The 26,005-nt window shown below is 46.7% G+C and overlaps 2 protein-coding genes across 5 annotated transcripts in view; one reads left to right on the top strand and one right to left on the bottom strand.

Moving 5' to 3' along the window:
• Positions 1 to 26,005, bottom strand: part of LOC117354568 (gastrula zinc finger protein XlCGF26.1-like) — a 53,261-nt gene that overhangs the window by 23,464 nt on the left and 3,792 nt on the right. The gene's annotated exons all lie outside the window — the stretch shown is intronic.
• LOC117354564 (oocyte zinc finger protein XlCOF6-like) lies at positions 1,612 to 26,005 on the top strand. 4 transcript variants are annotated; one of them, XM_033932314.1, is made up of 5 exons: positions 1,612 to 1,898; positions 10,049 to 10,132; positions 17,271 to 17,397; positions 20,908 to 21,021; positions 24,070 to 26,005. In XM_033932314.1, the coding sequence occupies exons 2-5, from the start codon at positions 10,109 to 10,111 to the stop codon at positions 25,839 to 25,841; spliced, it is 2,037 nt and encodes a 678-aa protein (XP_033788205.1). In that variant the 5' UTR covers positions 1,612 to 1,898; positions 10,049 to 10,108; the 3' UTR covers positions 25,842 to 26,005. The 4 variants fall into 4 exon arrangements, with proteins under 4 accessions (XP_033788205.1, XP_033788202.1, XP_033788203.1 ...); XM_033932311.1 differs by lacking the exon at positions 10,049 to 10,132; XM_033932312.1 differs by lacking the exon at positions 10,049 to 10,132 and having other exon boundaries at positions 24,073 to 26,005.

A 26,005-nucleotide genomic window follows, 5' to 3' on the forward strand; every position in this document is an offset into this window, starting at 1 on the left:
CCACCCTTCTGTGTCCCGCGTTTGCCTCCCACATTCGACCCCTTCTGTGTCCTGTGTTTGCATCCAGATAACAGCAGGGGTTGGAGGCAGCTCGAGCCGAGAGGCTCATCTTCTTTTCCTGCCTACAGCACGAACATGTAGCCGACTGGAAGTTTTCCCCTGACGTCAGAGCTGACGGAGGAAAAACTTTGCGTCAGTCACGTGCAGCGTGCAGGGCCTGTTTGGAAATACTGGGCACCCATGAGCTTGTGTCCTGAAAACTTTCTTTGCACAGCGGATCCGTTTGGTCTCCACAAAACACAGAAGTGAGGATTTCTCCACCCCCCAAGTTTTTTTTTTGCACTGATTTTTTGCTACGATCCACCCGCTATGCCTGTCCCCGGCATCTGGCACCTTCCGACCTCTCCGCTGCTGCCCTTCCTGAACTGTTATTTGGCATGCCATGGCTAGTTTCACAGGGAAAGGGGCATCTCCATTCAGGACCACGGCTTCTGCCAGCCCATCTCCATCCTCCTGTGCATGGACATCGCCTACAACCAGACCATCATGGCCCTATATATTGAGCATTTTTCCATAACTGGCATCACCAAAATAAAGCAGTAAAAGCCCAAACAAACCAAGTATAGTTGGGTTTCAGGCTAGCAAATTCTCTGGTGCCTTTCCAGTTACTGTTACCTGGTAATTAACTGGAACTGCTGGGCCATACGAACCAGGAGGACGCCGGCCTGGAGGTACACCAGTTCTACCTGCTGGTGAAGGTGCACTGCTCACCGGAGCTCAAGTTTTTCCTCTGCTCCATGTACACCCCGGTGTGCACAGTGCTGAAGCAGGCCATCCCGCCGTGCCGATACATCTGCGAACGGGTGCAGCAGGGCTGCAAGGCTCTGATGAACAAGTTCAGCTTCCAGTGGCAGAACCACTCGGAAGATGGGGGGGATAGGCACTGCTCTCCACCACCACTTCACCGCTCTACGGAGCGCCCAAGTACGCCACCTCCAACCAGCCTTTCCACTGCCCACGGGCGCTCAAGGTGCCCACTTACCTCAACTACTGGTTCTTGGAAGAGAAGGACTGTGCGGCCCCCCCACGAGCCGGCCATAGGCGACGGCTACGTGTTCTTCGGCCAGGAAGAGATCTGCCCACTACCCTGCACGTGACTAACATGGAGCCTTCCCTCCGACACCAGCTCTGAAGTCAGGGGAAGACTTCCCGTGGGCTACGTGTGCGTGCTGCAGGCAGGAAAAGAAAAGGAGCCTCTCATCTCTTGCTGCCTCCAACCCCGTGGGATCCCCATGACCACGAGGGGGGAACACGCAGGATTCCCATCGTCCCCGTTCCCATGCAGCTCTCTAATCCAGACCCCGTAGCCCCGTCCTCAGATCTGTCCTAATCCCACCTCCGCTGCCTGCTCTTGTCGGGCAGGGAGGAAATTTGCGCATGTGCGGACAATATATGATGACATCATCACGTAGCCCCCCGCGCATGCACAGACTTCATCAGAACATAACATAAGAATAGCCTTACTGGGTCAGACCAATGGTCCATCAAGCCCAATAGCCCATTCTCACGTTGGCCAATCCAGGTCCCTAGTACCTGGCCAAAACCCAAGGAATAGCAACATTCCATGCTACCGATCCAGGGCAAGCAGAGGCTTCCCCCATGTTTACGGTAACTGGAAAAATATAAACCCAGAGTTGTCCCTGGAAGACAAGATTACTAGACATAAACTGACCTACTTTGGACATGTGATGAAGGCGAATTCACTAGAAAAGGAGGTGCTACTCGGAATGGTCAGTGGTAAAAGGAAGCTGGGGGAGACTAAAGGCCCTTTGGCTGGATACCATCAAGAATGGCACTGGAATGAACATCAGGCAATTGAAAGAAGCCTTGGAAACATGGTGAGGACTGGCCTACAGAGTATCCAAGGGGAAAAATTATGGAGAATGGGGAGGACAGAGAATCTAAAGTTGGGCACGCCCAATGGTCTTCTCACCATAATTTATCTTTGAGTTAGTTTTCCTGGACGTTCAGTACTACCGGTGGGGGAGGGAAAAGGAACGGATAATTGTTGGACATAGGTGTGTGGCATAAGAGGGAAAGAGAGAATGGGAAGGAGAGAGAGATTCCATACCACAGAATGGAAGGGGAAGGAGGGGAGAGAGAGATGCCAGACCACAGAAAGGAGAGGAGAGAGATGTTAGACCTCGGGAAGAGGGAGGGAAGGAGAGATACCAAACCATGGGAGAGGAGAGAGATTCCAGGCTATGGGAAGGAGAAGAGAAAGATGCCAGACCATATGAGGGGGGAAGGGGGAAGACAGAGATGTCTGACCATGGGAGAGGGATGAGATGGTGTATAGGGATGGAGGGGAAGGAGGAGACAGAGGGAGGGGATGGTGTACATCGATGGGTGTGACAGAGAAGAGATAATAAGAAATGCTTCTTATGGATAGATGGGAGTAGGGGAGAAGAAAGAAGGAGGAGATGGTACACATGGATAGATGGGAAGGGAAGGCATGGAAAAGTAGATTTTGAGAAGAAAGCAGAAAAATGGAAGAAAGCTGTATGTTAAAAGTTAATGCTAAAGATGGATGTATGGCAGAAAGTTAAGGAGAGAAAAACAGCAAATGGATAAGGTGGCCTTGAATATACAGTTAAGAGCACAGGCAGGACGTGCAGCCAGAGATTGGGAAAGCTGGTTTGAAAACCAAAATCACCAGTCAACAAAGGTAGGAGAAATTATTTTTTTTTTCAATTTAGTGATTGAATTGTGTCAGTTTTGAGAAATGACATCTGTGTCTATATTTTGCACTGTTCAGGAAGAAATGCATTTGTTTCTATTTCTCTGGGGGTTGTACTGCATGCAGTCTTGCATCTTAGGGTTTTGTTATTAGTACTTGTAGGGCTCCTTTTACAAAGGTGCGCTAGGGCCCTAACGTGCGCAATATCACACGTTACATTCCCGTGCTTGCTAGCCACTGCCGCCTCCTTTTTAGGAGGCGGTAGATTTTCGGCTATAGCGCGCGGTTATTTTGTGCATGCGCTAAAAACCCTAGCGCACCTTCGTAAAAGGAGCCCTTAGTTTGTGGTCCTGTATTTGCATAGGGGCTATCTGTGTTCTGCTTGTATGGCCAAGGCAAGGCATTCTGGTAGGAATGAATGTTGAGAAACATACAGTGTGCTTTGCGTTGTTTAATTTTGTGGTTAACCATTATGTATTGTTAATAGGATTATATTGTGTGTATATATGAAAAATGAATGGAAAAATGGTGTTACAATTATAGTAGTGCTATTATGGGGGCAGAGCTTGTGCTCCCCCCCCCAACAAAAAAGCGTTCCGCTGCCTATGGACTGGCAGGAGATGCCTGGGGCAAACAGAAGAAGAAATGAGCCTAGCACTGCTTAATCCATTTCTTGTGCTCAGAAAAAGGAAGTTCTATTCTCCTTTTGAAAGGTCACTTGGACACACAAAGTCAGAGGCGTGAAGAAAGTACAAGAGGTTTATTACAGCATGCCGGACTCTAGTACAGTGAACAGCCTGCTTACTAGAGTGTTAGAATCAGGAAATGCACAGACTTTTATGCCCTTTTCACTAAACATATGCAAACTAATACATGCAAAAAGCACAGTTACTTACCGTAACAGGTGTTATCCAGGGACAGCAGGCAGATATTCTTAACGTATGGGTGACGTCACCGACGGAGCCCCGGTACGGACACTTTTTACTAGAAAGTTCTAGTTGGCCGCACCGCGCATGCGCGAGTGCCTTCCCGCCCGACAGAGGAGTGCGTGGTCCCCAGTTAAGATAAGCCAGCTAAGAAGCCAACCCGGGGAGGTGGGTGGGACATAAGAATATATGCCTGCTGTCCCTGGATAACACCTGTTACGGTAAGTAACTGTGCTTTATCCCAGGACAAGCAGGCAGCATATTCTTAACGTATGGGTGACCTCCAAGCTAACAGAGAGGGAGGAGGGATGGTTGGCCATTAGGAAAATAAATTGTATAAAACAGATTGGCCGAAGTGCCCATCCCGTCTGGAGAAGGTATCCAGACAGTAGTGAGTAGTGAACGTGTGAACTGAGGACCAAGTGGCAGCCTTGCAGATTTCCTCGATGGGCGTGGAACGGAGGAAAGCCACAGAAGCAGCCATAGCTCTGACCCTGTGGGCCGTGACAGCACCTTCCAGTGAGAGACCGGCCCGAGCATAACAGAACGCAATGCAGGCAGCAAGCCAGTTGGAAAGCGTCCGTTTAGAGACAGGACGACCTAGACGGTTAGGGTCGAAGGACAAAAAGAACTGAGGAGACGAGCGGTGAGCCCTGGTACGGTCAAGGTAGTAAGCAAGGGCACGCTTACAGTCCAGCGTGTGCAATGCCTGTTCCCCAGGATGAGAATGGGGTTTAGGGAAAAAGGCAACACAATGGACTGGTTGAGATGAAAGTCCGAGACCACCTTGGGGAGGAATTTCGGATGGGTACGCAGAACCACCTTGTCATGGTGAAAAACAGTGAAAGGTGGGTCGGCAACCAGTGCATGCAGCTCACTAACCCTCCTGGCAGAGGTGATGGCAATGAGGAAAAGCACCTTCCATGTAAGAAATTTGAGTGAAGTTGTGGCAAGAGGCTCAAACGGAGGTTTCATGAGGGCTGATAAAACCACATTCAGGTCCCAGACGACTGGAGGAGGCTTCAGAGGTGGTTTGACATTGAAGAGGCCTCTCATGAACCGGGAAACCAGGGGATGAGCCGTAAGAGGTTTTCCGAGGATAGGCTCATGAAACGCAGTGATGGCACTGAGGTGGACTCTGATTGAGGTCGACTTGAGGCCAGCGTCGGAGAGAGAGAGCAAATAGTCCAGTACAGTTTCCACCGCCAATGAGGTGGGATCGTGATGATGAAGCAGACACCAAGAGGAGAACCGGGTCCACTTCTGATGGTAACATTGGAGGGTGGCCGGTTTCCTGGAGGCATCCAGAATACGACGGACAGGCTGAGACAGATTCTCTGGAGAGGTCAGCCCGAGAGAAACCAAGCTGTCAGGTGGAGCGAGGACAGATTGGGATGTAGTAGAGACTGATGCTGCTGTGTAAGTAGAGTAGGAAACACAGGAAGAGGAATGGGCTCCCTGGAGCTGAGCTGGAGCAGGAGGGAGAACCAGTGTTGGCGAGGCCACCGAGGAGCGATGAGAATCATGGTGGCTCTGTCCCTGCGGAGTTTGGATAACGTCCGCAACATCAGAGGCAGTGGAGGAAAGGCATAGAGGAACCGATCCGTCCAGTCGAGCAGGAATGCATCCGGGGCCAGACGATGAGGAGAGAAGAGTCTGGAACAGAACTGGGGCAGCTGATGGTTGTGAGGAGCTGCAAAGAGGTCCACCTGAGGAGTGCCCCAGCGAGCAAAGATGGAGCGGAGTGTAGGAGGATCCAGAGTCCACTCGTGAGGTTGAAGGATGCGGCTGAGATTGTCGGCCAGGGAGTTCTGTTCGCCCTGGATATAGACAGCCTTGAGGAAGAGACTGTGGGCCATGGCCCAGGTCCAGATGCGGATGGCCTCCTGACAGAGGAGGGGAGATCCGGTGCCACCTTGCTTGTTTATGTAGTACATGGCGACTTGGTTGTCTGTGCATAGGAGAAGAACCTGAGGGTAGAGAAGGTGCTGGAAGGCTTTGAGAGCATAGAACATGGCTCTGAGTTCCAGGAAATTGATGTGATGTTGACGCTCCTGAGGGGTCCAGAATCCCTGGGTACGAAGATCTCCCAGGTGAGCTCCCCACACATAAGGGGAGGCATCTGTGGTTATGATCATGGAGTGAGGGGGTAGATGAAAGAGTAGACCCCTGGAAAGATTGAAGGAGTTCAACCACCATTGAAGAGATTGCTGAAGAGACGATGTCACAGAGATGGGATGAGAAAGAGGATCGGTGGTCGGTGACTATTGGTTGGCTAGAGTCCACTGAGGTGTCCTGAGGTGGAGTCGCGCCAGAGGAAGTATATGGACCGTCGAGGCCATGTGGCCCAGGAGGATCATCATCTGCCGAGCTGGAATGGAGTGATGAAGGAGCACCTGACGGCAGAGGTGGAGCAGGGTTCGATGGCGGTCGGAGGGGAGAATTGCCCTCATTAGAGTGGTGTCGAGAACTGCTCCAATGAACTGAAGTCGCTGTGTGGAAAGCAGATGCGACTTGGGGTAGTTGATCTCGAATCCCAGGAGATGGAGGAACGAGATGGTGTGTTGAGTGGCTGGTAGCACAAGCGGAGACATAGGTGCTTTCACCAGCCAATCGTCCAAGTAGGGGAACACCTGAAGGTCGTGAGACCTGAGGAAGGCCGCCACCACAATAAGGCACTTGGTGAACACCCTGGGTGATGATGCGAGGCCAAAGGGTAGCACTTTGTACTGATAGTGATGGTGCCGTATCTGAAAACGTAGATAGCGACGTGAAGTCGGATTGATTGGGATGTGAGTGTAGGCCTCCTTGAGGTCTAGGGAGCATAGCCAGTCGTGGTGAGAGAGAAGCGGGTAAAGCGTGGCCAGGGAGAGCATTCTGAACTTCTCTTTGACCAGACACTTATTGAGGTCCCGGAAATCGAGGATGGGACGAAGGTCTCCTGTTTTTTTGGGAACCAGGAAGTAGCGGGAGTAGAATCCCTGACCCCTTTGGTCCGGAGGCACCTCTTCGATGGCATTGAGAAGAAGGAGGGATTGGACCTCCCTCAGGAGGAGGGGGGTTTGGGAGGAGTGAGAAGCAGACTCTACGGGAGGATGGTCTGGTGGAAGAGTCTGGAAGTTGAGAGAGTAGCCGTGGCGAATGATGTTGAGGACCCACTGATCCGAAGTGATGACCTCCCAACGGCTGAGGAAAAGTTGAAGACGTCCTCCGATAGGTTGAGGGAGAGGTAGCGATGGGGGGAGACTGGCTATGCTCTGGAGAAAGGAGTCAAAAGGGTTGAGATGGTTTTGATGAAGGAAGAGGCTTGGCAGGCTGAGTCTGTGGGCGAGCCTGAGGCTGATGCTGGTGGCGAGGACGGCGAGACTGTTGTTGAGGCGGGTTGAGAGGTCTGGCCGAGAACCTGCGTTAGTAAGAAGACTGTTGTCTGTAGGGGCGAGCAGGCGGAGTTTTCTTTTTAGGTTTGATCAGAGTGTCCCACCTGGTCTCATGTGCTGAGAGCTTCTGGGTTGTCGAGTCCAGGGACTCTCCGAAGAGTTCATCACCCAGACAAGGTGCGTTAGCCAGGCGGTCCTGGTGGTTAATGTCTAGGTCAGAGACTCTCAGCCATGCCAAACGGCGCATAGCCACCGCCATGGCAGATGCGCGAGAGGTCAGCTCAAACGAGTCTTAGATGGAGCGAACCATGAACTTCCTGAGTTGGAGGAGGCTGGAAATTTGTTGCTGGAAAAGAGGGACCTTACGTTCAGGAAGATATTTCTGTAAGGAGGAGAGCTGTTGCACCAGATGCTTCATGTAGAAGGAGAAGTGGAAGGTGTAATTGTTTGCTCTATTGGCTAGCATGGCATTTTGGAAAAGGCGCTTACCAAATTTATCCATAGTTTTTCCCTCTCTGCCAGGAGGGGTGGAGGCATATACACTGGAACCCTGAGATTTTTTTAAAGTAGATTCCACCAGGAGGGATTCGTGGGGCAATTGAGGTTTGTCAAACCCTGGGATTGGAATAACCCGGTACAAGCTATCCAATTTGCGAGGGGCCCCGGGAACAGTGAGGGGAGTCTCCCAGTTTTTATAGAAAGTTTCCCATAAGATGTCGTGGACGGGCAACTTTAGAAATTCCTTGGGAGGTTGCTCAAAGTCTAGGGCATCGAGAAAAGCCTGAGACTTTTTAGAGTCGGACTCTAAGGGGATGGAAAGAGCTGCTGACATCTCCCTAAGGAATTTAGAGAAAGAGGATTGCTCTGGTTTTGAGACGGTGTCGGTCATGGAGGGTTCTTTGTCGGTTGACGAAGCGTCCTCTTCGGTACCGTGTGGGGAGTCTTCCCACAAGTCTGGGTCTCTAACGTCGGGGTGTGCACGTTTGGACATTGGTGTAGAGGGCTTGGCATGGCGGGTCTTTGAGAGAGATTTGCCTGAGCGCACCGAGGCGGTATCGGGTGAGGAAGACCGATGTCGTTCCCGGGACCGGGCAGCAGCACGGGTATGCGCTGTAGGTGTTTCAGCCAAGAGCACCGGCATGGAGGTATTAATCGGTACCGAGGGGGTCGACACCGATGGGACAGTGCGAGGCTCGGACCGGTCCTGTACCGGAAGGTGCGGCGCCAGCAACGCCGGCAACAGTTGTTGGAGTTGTTGATGCAGCTGCTCCTGTAACTGTGTTTGGAGTATGGCCGCGATGTGGTCATCCAGGGGAGGCACCGGTACCACTTTTTTCTTCTTCGGTACCAGAGGTGCCGCTCTATGCTCCGGCGATGAGGAGGCCGATGATGAGGCACTCACCGATATCGGAGCGGAGCGTTTGCGGGGTCGGTGCGGTGCTGGGAGGGCCGGTGTCGCAACCGTGGCAGGAGGGCGCTCGAGGGAAGTGGAAGGCTTCTTAGCCAGCTTACCTGGGCCCAACGACCCCGAGGAAGGGTCCGGTGGTGTCGACGTCGTCGGTGCCGACTTTTGGGGTGCCGTCGACGTCGCAGCAGGTTCCATGGCAGATCCGGTACCGAACAAAATATTTTGCTGGATCTGCCTATTTTTCAATGTGCGCTTTTTAAGCGTAGCACAGCGGGTGCAGGTGTCAGCCCGATGCTCTGGATCCAAGCACTGCAGGCACCAATTGTGCGGGTCGGTGAGAGAGATCGGGCGTGCACACTGCTGGCACTTCTTAAAGCCCGGTTGAGGGGGCATGAAGGGAAACACGGCCTCCGCAAAATCAAAGCCAGAGGCCTGTATGGTGACAACAGGCCCCGCCGGGGCCGGCTCGAAAAAATAAAGAAAACTCGACGAGTTTTTGTTGTTTTTTTTTTGAAGAGAAAATTAAAGGAAAAAATAGAAGAAAATCGAAAAAATACGTGAGCGGGAAGGCAAACTAAATAATTTCAACAGCCGTTGAAACACATGCGACTTCTTCGCTCCGTGGAAACGAAGAAACTGGGGACCACGCACTCCTCCGTTGGGCGGGAAGGCACTCGCGCATGCGTGGTGCGGCCAACTAGAACTTTCTAGTAAAAAGTGTCCGTACCGGGGCTCCGTCGGTGACGTCACCCATACGTTAAGAATATGCTGCCTGCTTGTCCTGGGATAAACTACAACTTCTCATTTGTTACTTCTATAACTTTTCTACAATTATTATTGGTCCTAAGCCAGCACTTATGATAGGTTCAGGGCTACAACTTATAGTCCTATAGGAAACTAGCTCATTTCTCTGCTTATCTAAATCTTACAGTTCTATATGTTACATGTACAGGAGGGTAGGGTACATCATGGCTCAAACTCTTATCTATTTAGCTTACAATGTGGTAAGGTAGGGACATACATTTTAGGCAGATGAGGTCAGTAGATTGTACACTGTTTTCAGCTATGTAGGCCAGAGCAATATTTTAAACAAAAGTTAACCATTTCATGACCCCACACTTTCATTGTAGTCTCAGGCTTCTTTCCCTAATCCCTTGTTCTCCCCCAGCAGCTGCTCTCCCATCTGTTCAAGATACTAGGAAATAGGTAAAAGCTGGCTGTGGGTTTTACCCCCCCCCTCTCAGTTTTCCTTCCAGTTGCTCCATACAGTGTGCCTTTGTGATACTGGAATGGCACTGCCTGCATGTATCTCCTGCCACTCTCCTCCCCTTCCCAAGCTCTGGCTTCCTCCCTCCCTGCACGCTCTTCACGTTGCTCTTTGTGTCAGCTCGTCACGCCCCCCAGGATGATTCTGACCAATCGGCACTACAAGGGGCGGAGCCGAGGGGAGAAAAACCCTGCCTCTCAGCCCTCTAGGTGAAGCCCCGCCCCCCTGTGATGTCATCAGTGCGCACCTAGAAGGAAGTGATTGTTCTCTTGCAGAGTTGAATCTGTGGGTTTGATCCTGAAGTCTCTCGGCTTCTCTCCCTTTCCACAGCCAGAGAAAGAGCCCCCAATTCATTTGTAATCCTGCCTACAGCAAAAGCAGAAGGGGAAAATGCCTGCTGCAACTTCTGCTCAGGTAGGTCTTGCTGCAGAGTTGGGACCCGGGGCTAAAGAAAGGTACTGTACACTCATTCTGCACCAGGACTAGCTTGCTACACACACTGGAGCTAAATTAGTTCTTTACCCCTTGTTTAACTGTATAAACAACTTGCTTTGAGTTGAGCCTCCCATCTTATATTACATTACATTACATTAGGGATTTCTATTCCGCCATTACCTTGCAGTTCAAGGCAGATTACAAAAGAATTATCCAAGATGTATTACAACAAGAACTTAAAAAAAAAAAAAAAAATTGGTCATTTTCAGAGAGTAAGAAATGGGTAAGGTTATTTGTTTGGGGTAGTTGGCTTTACTGAGAGGTGGAGGAGACTTGCGGTATTATTTCTTTTTTCAGAGTTTTCTTGAAGAGTATGGTCTTTATTTCATTTCTAAAAGTCGAGGGATGCCGTCAGTAGATTGGAGATTTGGTTGTCTAGTTTGGCTGCTTGAGTGGCCAGGAGGCCATCATATAGTTTTTTCCGTTTGACCTCCTTAATTGGGGGATATGAGAATGGGGTGTGAGTTTTCCTATGTCTGGTTGAGGTGTTGTGGATGAGGCAGTTATTCAGGTAGTTTGGACTGTCTCTGTATAAAGTCTTAAATAGTAGGCAGTAGAATTTAAATTGTATTCTTGCTGGGATCGGAAGCCAGTGCGATTGGAGATATGCTTCTGTAATGTGATCATGTTTCTTTAATGAGTAGATGAGTCTTAGTGCTGTGTTTTGGATTGTTTGTAGTTGTTTTGTTATGGTTGTAGGGCATGGGAGGTAGAGGATATTACAGTAGTCAAGTAGGCCTAGTATTAAGGACTGAACTATGAGCTGGAATTGAGTTTTCTCGAAGAATTTCCGAACTTGTCTTAAGTTTCTCATGACTAAGAATGACTTTTGTATTGTTTTATTGATTTGCGGTTGCATGGTGCAGCATCTGTCGATAGTTATTCCTAGCAGTTTTAGGGTGGTTTGTATGGGGTAGTTGATTGTGTTGATTTCAATGTTGGTTATGGTTGGTATTTTGTTGTTTTTTAGGAGGATGAATTTCGTTTTAACTGGGTTCAATTTCAGTTTGTAATCTTTCATCCAGGTTGCTATTGATTTTAGTGTTTGGTATATTGTGTTCGTCATGGAGAGTTCAGGTTGATTGAAGGGTATGAGAATGGTAATGTCATCGGCATAGCTGTAGGAGGTTATGCCTTGTTTGTCCAGGTGAGAGCTGAGGGAGGCTGTATAGAGATTGAAGAGAGTCGGTGATAGAGGGGATCCTTGGGGAACTTCGCAGGTTGACCAAGGTTCAGATTTTTGTTTGTCTGATTTTACTCTATAGGTTCTTGATTTAAGGAATCCTTCAAACCATGTGTATACTTTATCTGTGATACCTATTGTATCCAGGATTTGTAGTAGAATATTATGGTCCACCAAGTCGAATGCAGCGGTAAGGTCTAGTTGTATGAGCATCATTTTTTTTTCCTGTGCTGAGATGTTGTCTGGCTGTGTCCAAGAGAGATCCTAGTAGTGTTTCCGTGCTGAAGTTGTTTCTGAAGCCGGATTGTGTGGGATGGAGTATGTTATGGTTTTCTAGGTAATTGGAGAGGAATTTGGCAACTAGTCCTTCTATTATTTTGACGTAGAGTAGAATAGATGCAATGGGTCTGTAATTGGCTGTTTGGTCTATCAGTCCTTTGGGGTCTTTGAGGATCGGGGTGATGATGATTTCGCTGAGGTTGGTAGGGTAGTGGCCGTTTATTAGCGAGATTTGTATCCAGTTTAGAAGAACGACGTATAATTTTTTGCTGGATGTTTTTAGGAGATATGGTGGGCAGTTGTTGAGGTCACAGGATGCATGGCTGTATTTTTTGTAGTATTTGTTGAATTCAGGCCATTGTATGTTGGGGAATTGAGACCATATTCTATCTGCTGCATTAGAATCTCTATCTATGGGGAGAATTGTGAATTTGTTAGGATGGGTAGAGGTGTCATTGAGGGTAGCTCTTGCATTGGTAATTTTATTTTGGAAGTGTTCTGCTAATAGAGTGGCTGAGGGGGGGGGTAGTATTGTTAGTGGTCAGATAGGGTTTGGTATCGGTTAGGGTTTTTAGAATTTGGAATAGTTTTTTGGTGTCTTGGGTTTCAGTGCCTATTAGGTTGGTGTAGTGTACTTTTCTCTTGTCCTTTAATTGTGATTTGTATTGTTTGTTGATTTTTTTCCAGGTGGATTTTGTATGATCCGAGTTCGATTTTCTCCATTTTCTCTCTAGTCGTCTACATTGTCTTTTGAGTTGTAGCAGTTTGGAGTCAAACCATTTATCTGATCTCCTACTGGGTCTGGATTTGGTTTGCAGTGGGGCTAAATCATCAAGGGTGTTGGAGCAAAGTCTTTCCCAATGTAAGATGAAGTCCTCGGGGTTGTTTTCTAGAATAGTTTCATCTATTTTAGACCAGAATATGGAGGGTTCAATGTGTTTGCGTGAGGTGTATGTTACTTTATTGAGTTTTGTTATAGTTTTTTTGTTTTTGGTCCAGTTGATGTTGAAAGTGTAGGTGTAGTGGTCTGACCAGATGGATCTGGACCATGTTCCGTTAGATGTATGAATTTCTGTTAAGGATGGTTGGTGGGTCATGAAGGCTGCAATATCAAGTTGGTGGCCTTATTCATTGATCCCTCTGCCATAGGATAAGCTGTATTATAGAAAAACATTAGTATCATATCTAGGTAATTTGAATATTCTGATTTGTACTTATTAGATGTTTTCATAAATATTTTGTCTCCCTTTCAGTATTTTTCTTATTTGGATTTTAGCGTTGTTATAAGTATACACTTCTCCCTCCATATTCGCGGTTTCGATTATTCACGGTTTTTAGCTTGCTGGCTCCTCCCCCCAAATTACATCAGTTTCCATAGAGAAATCACTGATTCCAAGCGTTTACAAAGAAAATCGCTGATTCCCGGCCCTTTCTTCACCGTGTTTTGCCTCTCCTTCAGGAAAAGGCCAGGTCTCCCACCATGTTATTTGCAGTTTCACCACATCCACGATGGTTTTTAATAGAAAATAGCGAATAACATATGAAAAAGTTATTCGCGGTTTTTCTGTATTCGTGGGTCTGTTAATCCCCTATCACAGCGAATACGGAGGGAGAAGTGTATTTTTGAAACTGTTTTCATGGTAGTCCTAGTAAGGTCAGGCAGCGAAAGGAAGGCGGGCTGTTTGGAGGACATATATAATGTGGAAACGTAACCATAGTAACGAAAATGCATTCACGTGACTTGTATTTAAATGCTGTTCGGAGAATATATATCATGAGATAACGTAACCATAGTAACGAAAATGCATTCACGTGACTTGTATTTAAATGCTGTTCGGAGAATATATATCATGAGATAACGTAACCATAGTAACGAAAATGCATTCACGTGACTTGTATTTAAATGCTGTTCGGAGAATATATATCATGAGATAACGTAACCATAGTAACGAAAATGCATTCACGTGACTTGTATTTAAATGCTGTTCGGAGAATATATATCATGAGATAACGTAACCATAGTAACGAAAATGCATTCACGTGACTTATATTGAAAACGCAGAGTCAAGGGAATCCTACTGAACACGCGTTGACGTAATCACGTGACACATGATGTGTTAACGTGCTGTACGTGCGTGTGTCCTTCGATGGGCAAGCGGCCTCTAGTGGCGCGCTGAATTGTCATTGCGCTGAGTTATCTTGTGCTAAATTGTCTGGCGCTGAGTTGTCGCTGCGCTCAATTGTCTTGCGCTCAAATGTCTTACGCTCGGTTGTCTTTGCGCTCCCTTGTCTTAACGCTCAATTGTCTTTGCGCTGAGTTGTCTGCGCGATTTTGTCCGCGGGCGATTGTCTTGCACGCTTTTGACCTGTCACCGTTTTTCAATTTGCCGATTCTGAGTTTACGTCACTCATTGTATTTGTTTCTATTTGGTCTTTTTACTACTGTTATGCTGTTAACAAAACTGTAAGTATTAGGTTGAATTGTACTTAGTGTATACCTACCTCCTTGGGTGAATATCCTTCACAAAGGTGGTTATTAAATGCAAATAAAAAAATGGAAGAAACTTTGGGACGCTTCTGAGGGAAACTGAGTAATGTAGTGGGCAAATGCACAACAGACGAAGATTCAGTGCCCGACAACATGATGCACGACCTACTCCTACTGGAGCGATGGTCTAGGACATGGCAACTCAACTTCAATGCCAAAAAAGGCAAAGTTATGCACCTGGGCAGCCAGAATCCATGCAAGTCTTATACCCTTAATGGCGAGATCCTAGCAAAAACGGTAGCAGAACGAGACTTGGGGGTAATCGTCAGTGAGGACATGAAGTCTGCCAATCAAGTGGAGCAGGCTTCGTCCAAGGCAAGACAAATCATGGGCTGCATACGAAGGGGTTTCGTCAGTCGTAAGGCGGAAGTCATTATGCTATTGTATAGATCTATGGTGAGGCCCCACCTGGAGTACTGTGTGCAATTCTGGAGGCCGCATTATCGCAAGGATGTGCTGAGACTGGAGTCGGTGCAAAGAATGGCCACCCGGATGGTCTCGGGACTCAAGGATCTACCATACGAAAAACGGCTTGACAAATTACAGCTATACTCGCTCGAGGAGCGCAGAGAGAGGGGGGACATGATCGAGACGTTCAAGTATCTTACGGGCCGCATCGAGGCGGAGGAAGATATCTTCTTTTTCAAGGGTCCCACGACAACAAGAGGGCATCCGTTGAAAATCAGGGGCGGGAAACTACGAGGTGACACCAGGAAATTCTTTTTCACTGAAAGAGTGGTTGATCGCTGGAATAGTCTTCCACTACAGGTGATTGAGGCCAGCAGCGTGCCTGATTTTAAGGCCAAATGGGATCGGCACATGGGATCTATTCACAGGGCAAAGGTAGGGGAGGGACATTAGGGTGGGCAGACTAGATGGGCCGTGGGCCCTTATCTGCCGTCTATTTCTATGTTTTCTATGTTTCTATGAAACTAACCTGGAAGTGGGTTTGTTCTGCAGTCCTTCAGTATCTCTCTTGTTTCTCCTTACACACTGCCCTGAGAATTCCATCCCTTAGATAAGTTGGTTTTATCTTCACCCTTTTCATCCACTGCCAATTACGGTGTCAGGTCAAAAGCACGCCGGGACAAAGGCGCGCGCAGACAATTGAGCGCAGCGCGGAGGTGCGCGCTGCAGAAAATTACTGTTTTTATGGCTCCAACGGGGGGGGGGCGGGGGGGAACCCCCCCACTTTACTTAATAGAGATCGCGCCGCGTTGTAGGGGCGTGTTGGGGGTTGTAACCCCCCCCCATTTTACTGAAAACTTCACTTTTTCCCTGTTTTTAGGGAAAAAGTTAAGTTTACAGTAAAATGTGGAGGGTTACAACCCCCCCAAACCCCCCACAACGCCGGCGCGATCTCTATTAAGTAAACTGGGGGGGGGGGCTCCCCAACAAAATCCCCCGTCGGAGCCCCTAAAAACTGTAATTTTCTTCGGTGCACGCCTCCGTCTTGCGCTCAGTTGTCGGCGCGCGCCTTTGTCTTTCGCTGAGTTGTCTATGAACCGCCAATTCCAGACTTCGTTCTTTTCATCTCGCGGCCCCAAATGCCTGAAATAGGCAACCTAGGTCTTTGGCTCACGCCCCTTCCCTTGTTCATTTAACTCATAACCAGTGTTCCCGCTAAGCTGCGCTGGCGTGCGCTGGCGCACAAAATATTACATCGCAGTGCACAAGTTTCTCGTCACAGCGCACACACGTGCTTGCAGGCAGGCGAGCTGGCAGTCCATGTAACGCGTCGCAAAGGTAAGGGGAGGCTGGGGGAGGAATCGGACGTCGGGGTGGGGGTGTTTTAATGTATTTATACTTATTTAATTTAGCGTGTAGGCCTAAAACTTTGACAACATATTTATTTGGCTCATAACTTGCTGGCGCCCGATATTTTTAGCTCACAGTGAAAAAAGTTTGCTCACAACACCCGCCCGCTTAGAGGGAATACTGCTCATAACCCTCTGCTCAGCACCCTAGCCAGCAGGTTAACCATCCCCTCTAACTGTAACCCCTACCCTGGCATCCTATTTGTCTGACTTGATAGATTGTGAGCTCATTCGAGCAGGGACTGTCTTCTTCGTGACTCTGTAAAGCACTGTGTACGTCTGGTAGTGCTTTAGCAATATAATTTAATAGTAGTACTAGTAATAGCCCCACAGGGGAGATTTCCTGCCTTTGGTTTTAGTTGCTGTAAATCCAGTGGTCTCCAATGTGGGGCCCCAGGGATGCCTGCAGCACCCCCCCCCCCCCCCCCCCGAGTCTTGCGACCCTCAAACAGTTGGCTGAAATGCTCTTCAGATCCTCTAAATATGTGAATTTCAATCTTGCATACCTGATATAGACACTATGCTTAAATCTTTGATTGATTTTTCAATTTAAATTTCAAGAATTACACTTGTACAGAAAGCAATAATAGAATAGATATCAAATACAATGCACATATAACTCATAAGTTAAACAAATTTACTATTTATGCTCAAGTCCTCAACTTAGGATCCAAGAATCAAAGAGAAATTGGCGAAATAATAAAGAAAAATAATGATAATACATAAGAAACTGAGAGCTATAGCAGTGAAATGAGGTCATCAATAATCAAGTTATAGGGCTCAAAGATTATTTGCTTTCAGATGAGACATTGCCACAAAGTTTCTGATATAGACACTATAAACAGTCTCCTAAGTGGGTTACTCAGGTGTTTCATTTATGAAATTTGCTCCTGTTGACAATCCAAAATAAAGTGAGTTTTTAAACTATATCCTTGAATTGGTGTAGAATCAATATTAGTGTTCATTTTTAAATATTTAATACCTAGTCTGAATAAGCAGGTTAAGGCGACTTACAAAATTAGTAGTCTGTGTAAACTTGAAATCTTTTGGTGGCCCTTGGAGCTTTCTTGTAGTCACACTGCGGTCCTTTAATGAAAAAGGTTAGATACCACTTCTGGAATCCTTCTCTGAGACTAGGAATCTTTCCTTCTGCCCTGCTGAATCCCAGCTCTGGCCGATTCCTGATGGTGATGCAGAAAGTACTGAGTATGTTTCTGACTTGTATTTCAGATATGGGTGACGTTTGATGACATCGCTGTCTCTTTCTCCCAGGAGGAGTGGGAGTATTTAGATGAAGGACAGAAGGAGCTTTATAGGGAGGTGATGAAGGAGAATTATGAAACCCTGATCTCGCTGGGTAAGGGATAATTTTACATTTTTATAAGCAGTACTGGGACACTGTTATAAAAACAGTTCTAGGTACAAGTATGATTGTCTTGTGGTGTGATTTGGTGAGAATGGGAGTGCTGCACAGATCACGTTGTAGTCTCTCAGAAATGCACATGTTGGGGACAATGAGCAGAGGTGAGAATAGGGTTCACCTGATTTGGAGCTAATAGAGCACCAGGGGGATGAAGATTTAGTGCATAATGAATGGGTGGCTTGAGTACTGTGCTTAAATCGGACTTTTTTGCACCCTGGGCAGATATTTGCTCCCTTGAGGTTTGAGTAGCTGCTTCAAAACAACACTTTCCCTTTTGGTGCCAGAGATAAGAACATCAGAATAGCCTTACTAGGTCAAACCAAAGGTCCATCAAGCCCAGTAGCCCGTTCTCACGGTGGTCAATCCAGGACCCTAGTACCTGGCCAAACCCAAGGAGTAGCAACATTCCAGCATCTCAAAGTATAGCAAGATTCCGGAACCCCAATGAGAGCAACATTCCAGAGCTGAGATTGTGATGTCATAATACCTCATTCCACCAATGCCTCATAGTCAACCTCATCAGTGATGTTACAATGGCTTAATGGTCCTATACTTGGCTCCCGTAAGAAAATAAGAATAGCCTTACTGGGTCAGACCAATGGTCCATCATGTCCAGTAGCCCGTTCTCACGGTGGCAAATCCAGGTCCCTAGTACCTGGCCAAAGCCCAAGGAGTAGCAACATTCCAGCATCTCAAAGAATAGCAAGATTCCGGAACCCCAAGGAGAGCAACATTCCAGAGCTGAGATTGTGATGTCATAATACCTCATTCCACCAATGCCTAAGAGCCAGCCTCAGCAGTGATGTTACAATGGCTTGATTGTCCTATACTTGGCTCACGTAAGAACATAAGAATAGCCTGGGTCAGACCAATGGTCCATCAAGCCCAGTAGCCCATTCTCATGGTGGCCAATCCAGGTCCCTAGTACCTGGCCAAAACCCAAGGAGTAGCAACATTCCAGCATCTCAAAGTATAGCAAGATTCCGGAACCCCAATGAAAGCAACATTCCAGAGCTGAGATTGTGATGTCATAATGCCTCAGAGCCACCCTCATCAGTGATGTCACAATGGCTTAATTGTCCTATACTTGGCTCACGTAAGAACATAAGAATAGCCTGGGTCAGACCAACGGTCCATCAAGCCCAGTAGCCCATCCTCATGGTGGCGCAAGCTGCACTGCCTCCAACCATTGCTCCAAGCTGCACGTTCTGGTCCGTTGCCCGCCTCTCTGCTGTAACCTCACGCAAGTGCTTTCCTGGGTCTGCACGCGATTGGCCTCCACCTCACAATCGCGTACAGATGCAGGAAAGCGTTTGCGTGAAGTTACAGCAACCCCCGGACACTTGTGGAGTGGATGAGGGCCTCAAAATAGTACCTGGCGGGCCGCATGTGGACCTCTGGCCGCGAGTTTGAGACTGCTGGTCTAGATGGACCATCGGTCTGCCCCAGTATGGCTAGTCCTATGTTCTTATATACAAGCTGCAAAAACAAAAAAAAGAAGAAATACGTAAATTTAGAACTGAAAAGCAATCCTCAGTGCATTTGTGAAGGTAATCTCTGAAGTGGGTAGGTCTTAACGGCATCTTTATGGAAGGTGTGGCTCACTCATAGAGCTGCTCCTCTACGCCCAGAGGTTGTGAGATCAAATACTGGTGCTGCTCCTTTTGACCCTGGGCAAGTCACTTAATCCAGAGCAAACAAAACAGAACTGCAGATCTGTACAAGACGAAGGCAAAATTTATTGTGACAAAATAATTATATGCAAACCCTTTCACCAATCAAGGGACCCGACACGGTCCGTGTTTCGGACAAACCTTCGTCAGGGGTCCGTGGTAAAAAAGGAAAACAAAAAAAGTCACAAAAATTGTAGAGTAGCAGCAAGGTATAAGCGATGTCAATAGCTGGCTCATTGCAGTTAGTGGATATTGACATCGCTTATACCTTGCTGCTACTCTACAATTTTTGTGACTTTTTTTGTTTTCCTTTTTTACCATGGACCCCTGACGAAGGTTTGTCCGAAACACAGACCTGTCGGGTCCCTTGATTGGTAAAAGGGTTTGCATATAATTATTTTGTCACAATAAATTTTGCCTACGTCTTGTACAGATCTGCAGTTCTGTTTTGTTTGCTCTTGGCTGGTTTTCTACTGCAGATTAGGTTGGGACCTCCCTTCTCTTCTTGTTTTGCTGCCAAGTCACTTAATCCTTCAGTGCCCAGCCCTTTGAATGTCAGCTTTGCATGCCAAAGCCACAGAAAGGCAGTATACATGTCCCCCGTTCCCTTTCATCAAGCTCAGTATCCTGTTTCCAACAGTGGCTAATCCAGGTCACAAGTACCTGGCAGAAACCCAGAGTAGCAACATTCTAGAGCTCAGATTACGATGTCATAATGGGACAGATTGAAGGGGTGGCTCACTGGCAGAGCCGCTGCCTCTGCCCCCAGAGGTTACATAGTAGATGACGGCAGATAAAGACCCGAATGGTCCATCCAGTCTGCCCAACCTGATTCAATTTAAATTTTTTTTTTTTTCTTCTTAGCTATTTCTGGGCAAGAATCCAAAGCTTTACCCGGTACTGTGCTTGGATTCCAACTGCCAAAATCTCTGTTAAGACTTACTCCAGCCCATCTACACCCTCCCAGCCATTGAAGCCCTCCCCTGCCCATCCTCCTCCAAACGGCCATGCACAGACACAGACCGTACAAGTCTGCCCAGTAACTGGCCTTAGTTCAATCTTTAATCTTATTTTCTGATTCTAAATCTTCTGTGTTCATCCCACGCTTCTTTGAACTCAGTCACAGTTTTACTCTCCACCACCTCTCTCGGGAGCGCATTCCAGGCATCCACCACCCTCTCCGTAAAGTAGAATTTCCTAACATTGCCTTTGAATCTATCACCCCTCAACCTCAAATTATGTCCTCTGGTTTTACCATTTTCCTTTCTCTGGAAAAGTTGTGAGATCAAATCCCGGTGCTGCTCCTCGTGATCCTGGGCAAATCCTCCACTGCCCTCCGCTTTGAATGAACGCCAAAGCCACAAAAAGGCAGTATACAAGTCGCCATTCCCTTCACCTACTGCTGGCAAGTTTCCTCCAGAAAGAGAGATGGGAAAATGGTCTGGGCTTCCTGCCCTTTCTCTGAGCAGGCTCAGTGTGTTTGTTTTGCCTTATTCCAGATGTTCTGGATGCATATTGTATAAAGGATATTGAGGCTGCACTATGTAAAGTGGAAACTAGACTATAAAAATCAGTGCAGAAGATTGATTTTTTCCCCCAAAATTTGCAGGGCTCCAAGACCGTTTCTTTTTAATGTAAAGGTTTGAAAGTTCTGTTCAACGAGGCTGGTGAAATCCTTGATGCTGTAAATTTGTCCAAATCTTGAATTTGAGGGAATCAGACCCTGAATGAGTTTGGGGAACCTAACGTAGTTTTCTTACCCCCGAAACAGGCTCTCCAGCTGTCGCCCCCGAGATTATATCCTACATTGAACGAGGGGAAGAGCCATACGTCAGGGATGAGTCCAGATTAGGAGAGAGAGCAACTGGGGAAAGCAGCTGCTCAGGTGAGTGCTGTAACAAGAGGGACTGGGGAAAAGCTGCCGAGATCAAGGGCTTGTCTTTGGAGCAAGTGTGAGATACTTAGGGGTCTTCAGATGGCAGAAAGATCCATTTTAACAACAGAATCAAATCCACACTGACAAATTCCACCGTAGAAGGAAGAAATTGAAATTCAACCACCTGATGTAACTAAGTGTATGTCCCCTGCCCGAGGAGCTGACGGCTTCGTTCACAGTGCAGAAGAGGTTTTGTGCATTATCACTAGCCCTGTACAAAGCCTTGTCTTGGACATCAGCACGGGGCAGATTTAAACCCACACTAATAAGTTAAGTTGGCTATTCCATACCAATGCAGAGAAAGTGTAGAAGGGTTAGCCCGGGGTCCCGCAAACTTTTTCAAGCCGCGGCATCCCAAACGTAGAGGCCGCGGCCTGAGGCGTCCGGAAGTGCGTGGACATTGCCACGATAATATCTCCGCACACGCGAAGGCCCTCCAGACAGGCCCGGAGACGCCAGCGGGAGATGCCAGCAGGGACGAGGGTTGGAGAGAAGGAGAGGTGTTGGCCGATTGCCTACAGGATGCGCCTCTCCTCCTCCCCAGCATGCCACAGCACATAGTTTGTGATACACGGGGTTAGCCTAAACCTCTGCCTGGCGTTTGTGAGGGTGAATGCCTGTTTCTCCATACCAACCTGAAAGGTTTTGTTTGGCCTCCGTGAAAAACATGAGCTACAAAGAGGGGGGAAGGGGAGGTGGGTTGGAGGAACAACATGTAGTTTTTGTTTATTTAATTTGATTTAGATCCTGTCCTGCCCAAAGAACCCAGAAAGGGTTACATGGTTAACATACAGAACAGTTAGCAAACAAGACACATAACAATAACAAGGAACAGAAGATTAAGGCAATAGGGTACAGTGGGATGTGGCTAGTTCAATTGTTTTGGGTTAGCAGACACTTGGAGCCTGAAGCGCGCACAGGGAGAGAGTTCTGTTGTAGGATGTCCCCAGGTCTCTGCAGAAAACATTTGGGTATCAGCACATGAGGCAAATTGCTATTCTGTGTGTATTGTAAGAAATTGTATGTGCAAAACAGCAGTCCAGCACCTGTGCAGATGTGTTCTGCTGCTTGCGGATCGGCCGCAAGGGGCAAGCACAAGCAGCAAGAGAGGTGGGGGGCAGCGAAGGTTGACCAGGAGGGAGGAGGAGGTTATCCAGCACAGAGAGAGAATTCAAAAGCTATTCTTATCCCTGTGTGGAGTGGAGACAAATAAGAACATAAGAATAGCCTTACTGGGTCAGACCAGTAGCCCGTTCTCATGGTGGCCAATCCAGGACTTGCAACATTGCAGAGCTGAGATTGTGATGTCATAATGCCTCATTCCACCAATGCCCAAGATCCAGCCTCATCAGTGATGTCACAATGGCTTGATTGTCCTATACTTGGCTCGCAAAAGAACAGCCATATTGGGTCAGATTAATGGTCCATCAAGCCCAGTGGCTAATCCAGGTCACTAGTACCTGGCCAAAACCCAAGGACTTGCAACATTGCAGAACTGAGATTGTGATGTCATAATGCCTCATTCCACCAATGCCCAAGATCCAGCCTCATCAGTGATATCACAATGGCTTGATTGTCCTATACTTGGCTCGCATAAGAACAGCCATACTGGGTCAGACTAATGGTCCATCAAGCTCGGTGGCCAATCCAGGTCACTAGTACCTGGTAAAAACCTAAATAGTAACAACGTTCCATGCTACTGATCCAGGGCAAGCAGTGGCTTCCCCCATGTCTCTCAATAACAGATGATAAGAACATAAGAATAGCCTTTTGGGGTCAGACCAATGGCCATGGTTCAACAGGACTCTGGATCAGGGGTCATTACTTCGTTGTGGAAGAAATTCCCTAGTAAGCACAGATTATAACATATTCCGAGCTCATACCTCTAACTCTTTACACTGTGCCAAACGTTAAGTGCCACTTTGGCATATAACTTTCATGCTAAAAAGGCAGTTAAACGTGCCACAACGTGGGCGATATGCTAGATGGGCTCATAAATGCACCACGAGATAGCATCTAAGAGCGATAGTTCAAAGGGTAAGTGTGAGGGGGTGTTTTGCAAATAGGTGGGGCATAAGCGGGCTATGGGCGAGTCCTGTACTTACATGCAACACCTATAGATTACTGTCATTTATGTCTGCAAGTGGTGACATTTACACCAGCTACTGTTATGGCTTAAGTGTTTGCGCCTAAAAGTTGGCATTTGTGCTAGTATTCTAGAACAGATTTGAAGCGCAAAATTGCCATTATAGAAAACCAGCCTAGCACGCGGGAGTTTTGGCCCCTTTTAGAGATCCGACTTAACTCTACACGCTGCTATTTCCAAGGAACGTCTCATGAACTTGCACCGACTGGAGATAAATGCTTCAAAATTGCTTTGCAAATAGGAAACTGACCAATTCTTAAGCCACACATGAAAAATCCTGGTGCCACATAACCTATCCTTACTCTTTTTTTTTTTGAAATTTAAATTTTTATTGTAAAGTTTTTCCATAAAATACAACAGACAATATCCATCAACCTTCAGGTACAGCAATAGATTAGACATCAACTACTAAGAATGCTCAATATACAAAAAAGAATGCACATTTTCCCTACAATTTTCACCCCAAGAACCCCCCCTCCTCCTCCCCCCCGCTAATTCAACCCCCACTCCCAACCCCCATTGAAACCCCCCCCCCCCCAGAACTCCCGCTCACCATCCTGTGAGCCAGCTAGGCAGAAAGAACTCGGGAACCCCTACAAAGCATCCAATAAGGCTCTAATTTTGATCCAAGTCAAAGAACGTGTCAGGAACTTATGGCGACGCATAGCCACCGCCAGCTCCATTCTCCCAATGGACAAAAATCTAGTGGTCCAGTCTGAGATGGAGGGAGCAACTTTATTTTTCCAGTGATTAGCTATGAGGCCTATCCTTACTCTTATTATACACTGGGTACATCTTAGAAACCACTGCTGTGCTCTAACTCATAAGTAATATCTTCTGTTTATATCCAGCAGATCTTCAGCTCTCACAAGAATGGAAGAGAGTAAAGAATCGAGGAGAAGGTCTTGTAGAAATAGAAGAAATCAAAACACAATCGGAAAATGTCTGTGAGAATATTTCCCAGAGCCCTGAGAAGATTAACACAAAGAGTTGTGAGCAGGAATCAAAGGAACAGAGAGACCTTGCAGAAGACACAACAGATGGAGTCACTAAGTGTGAGAGAAACGACGGGGAGCTCAGTAACATCGCTGAGGACCAGACGAGACCCTTCATTAATAATAGCGATAAAGTGACTTCTAAATTCCAGGAAAGGAAAGGGAGAAAACACCAGAATGCATTCACAAGTATTGCATCTAAGAGGAGCATCAACTTTATTTCTCCTAAATGTAGTAAGAGCTTCCCATTGTTTTCAGAACTCCAGATGCACACAACGAATCATGAAAATGAGAAACCACTTACATCTACCGAGTGTAATAAAAGCTTCAGTCAGCTTTCAGCTGTAAAAATTCACCAACAGACCCACACAGCAGTCAAACCACTTACATGTACTGAATGTAATAAAAGCTTCACTTGGCTTTCAGATCTAAAATTTCACCAGAAGATTCACACAGGAGAGAAACCGTTTACATGTACGGAGTGTAAGAATAGTTTCACTCGGCTTGCAAGTCTAAAAAGACACCAAGGGATTCACATAGGTCACAAACCGTTTACATGTACTGAGTGTAATAAAGGCTTCACTCGACTTTCATATCTAAACGTTCACCAGAAGATTCACACAGGTGATAAACCATTTACATGTACTGAGTGTAATAAAGGCTTCACTCGGCTTTCACATCTAAAAAGACACAAGATGATCCACAGATACAAACCGTTTACATGTACTGCGTGTAATAAAAGTTTCAGTTTGCTTTCAACTCTAAAAATTCACCAACAAACCCACACAACAGTCAAACAATTTACATGTACTGAATGTAATAAAAACTTCACTCGACTTTCAGTTCTAAAATATCACCAGAAGATTCACACAGGAGACAAGCCTTTTATATGTAGGGAGTGTAATAAAAGTTTTACTTGGCCTTCAAATCTAAAATTTCACCAGAAGATTCACACAGGAGATAAACCATTTATATGTACTGAATGTAATAAAGGCTTCACTCGGCTTTCACATCTAAAAAGACACACGATGATCCACAGAGGGTACAAACCATTTACATGTACCGAGTGTAATAAAAGTTTCACTCAGCATTCAAATCTAAAAATTCACCAGAGAATCCACACGGGCAATAAACCATATACATGTACTGAGTGTAATAAAAGTTTCACTCAGGTTTCAGGTCTAAAATTTCATGAAAAGATTCACACAGGAGACAAACCATTTACATGTATTGAGTGTAATAAACGCTTCAGTCGGCTTTCATATCTAAAAGTTCACGAGCAGACCCACACAGCAGTCAAACCATTTACATGTACTGAGTGTAATAAATGCTTCACCCAAATTTCAGGTCTAAAAAGACACCAAATGATCCACACAGGGCACAAACCATTTACATGTACTGAGTGTAATAAAAGCTTCACTCGGCTTTCACATCTACAAAGACACAAAATGATCCATACAGGGTACAAACCTTTTACATGTAGTGTATGTAATAAAAACTTCTCTCAGCTTTCAAATCTAAAAACTCATCAAATGATACTTAAGAGCTGCCATACTGGGACAGACCGAAGGTCTAACGGCTCAGTATCTTATTTCCAAAAGAGGCCAACCCAGGTCACAAGTACCTAGCAAGGTCCCAAAGAGTAAAAATAGATTTCAAGCTGCTTATCCATCTTAGGGCCCCTTTTACTAAGATGCGGTAGCGATACTACCATGGTTAAATGCACTGAAGCCCATAAGAATTGAATGGGCTTCTATGCATTTTAGGAAATTATCCAAACCTTTTTATACCC

This window comes from Geotrypetes seraphini, chromosome 2 (genome assembly GCF_902459505.1).
Source record: "Geotrypetes seraphini chromosome 2, aGeoSer1.1, whole genome shotgun sequence".
Lineage (NCBI taxonomy): Eukaryota > Metazoa > Chordata > Amphibia > Gymnophiona > Dermophiidae > Geotrypetes > Geotrypetes seraphini.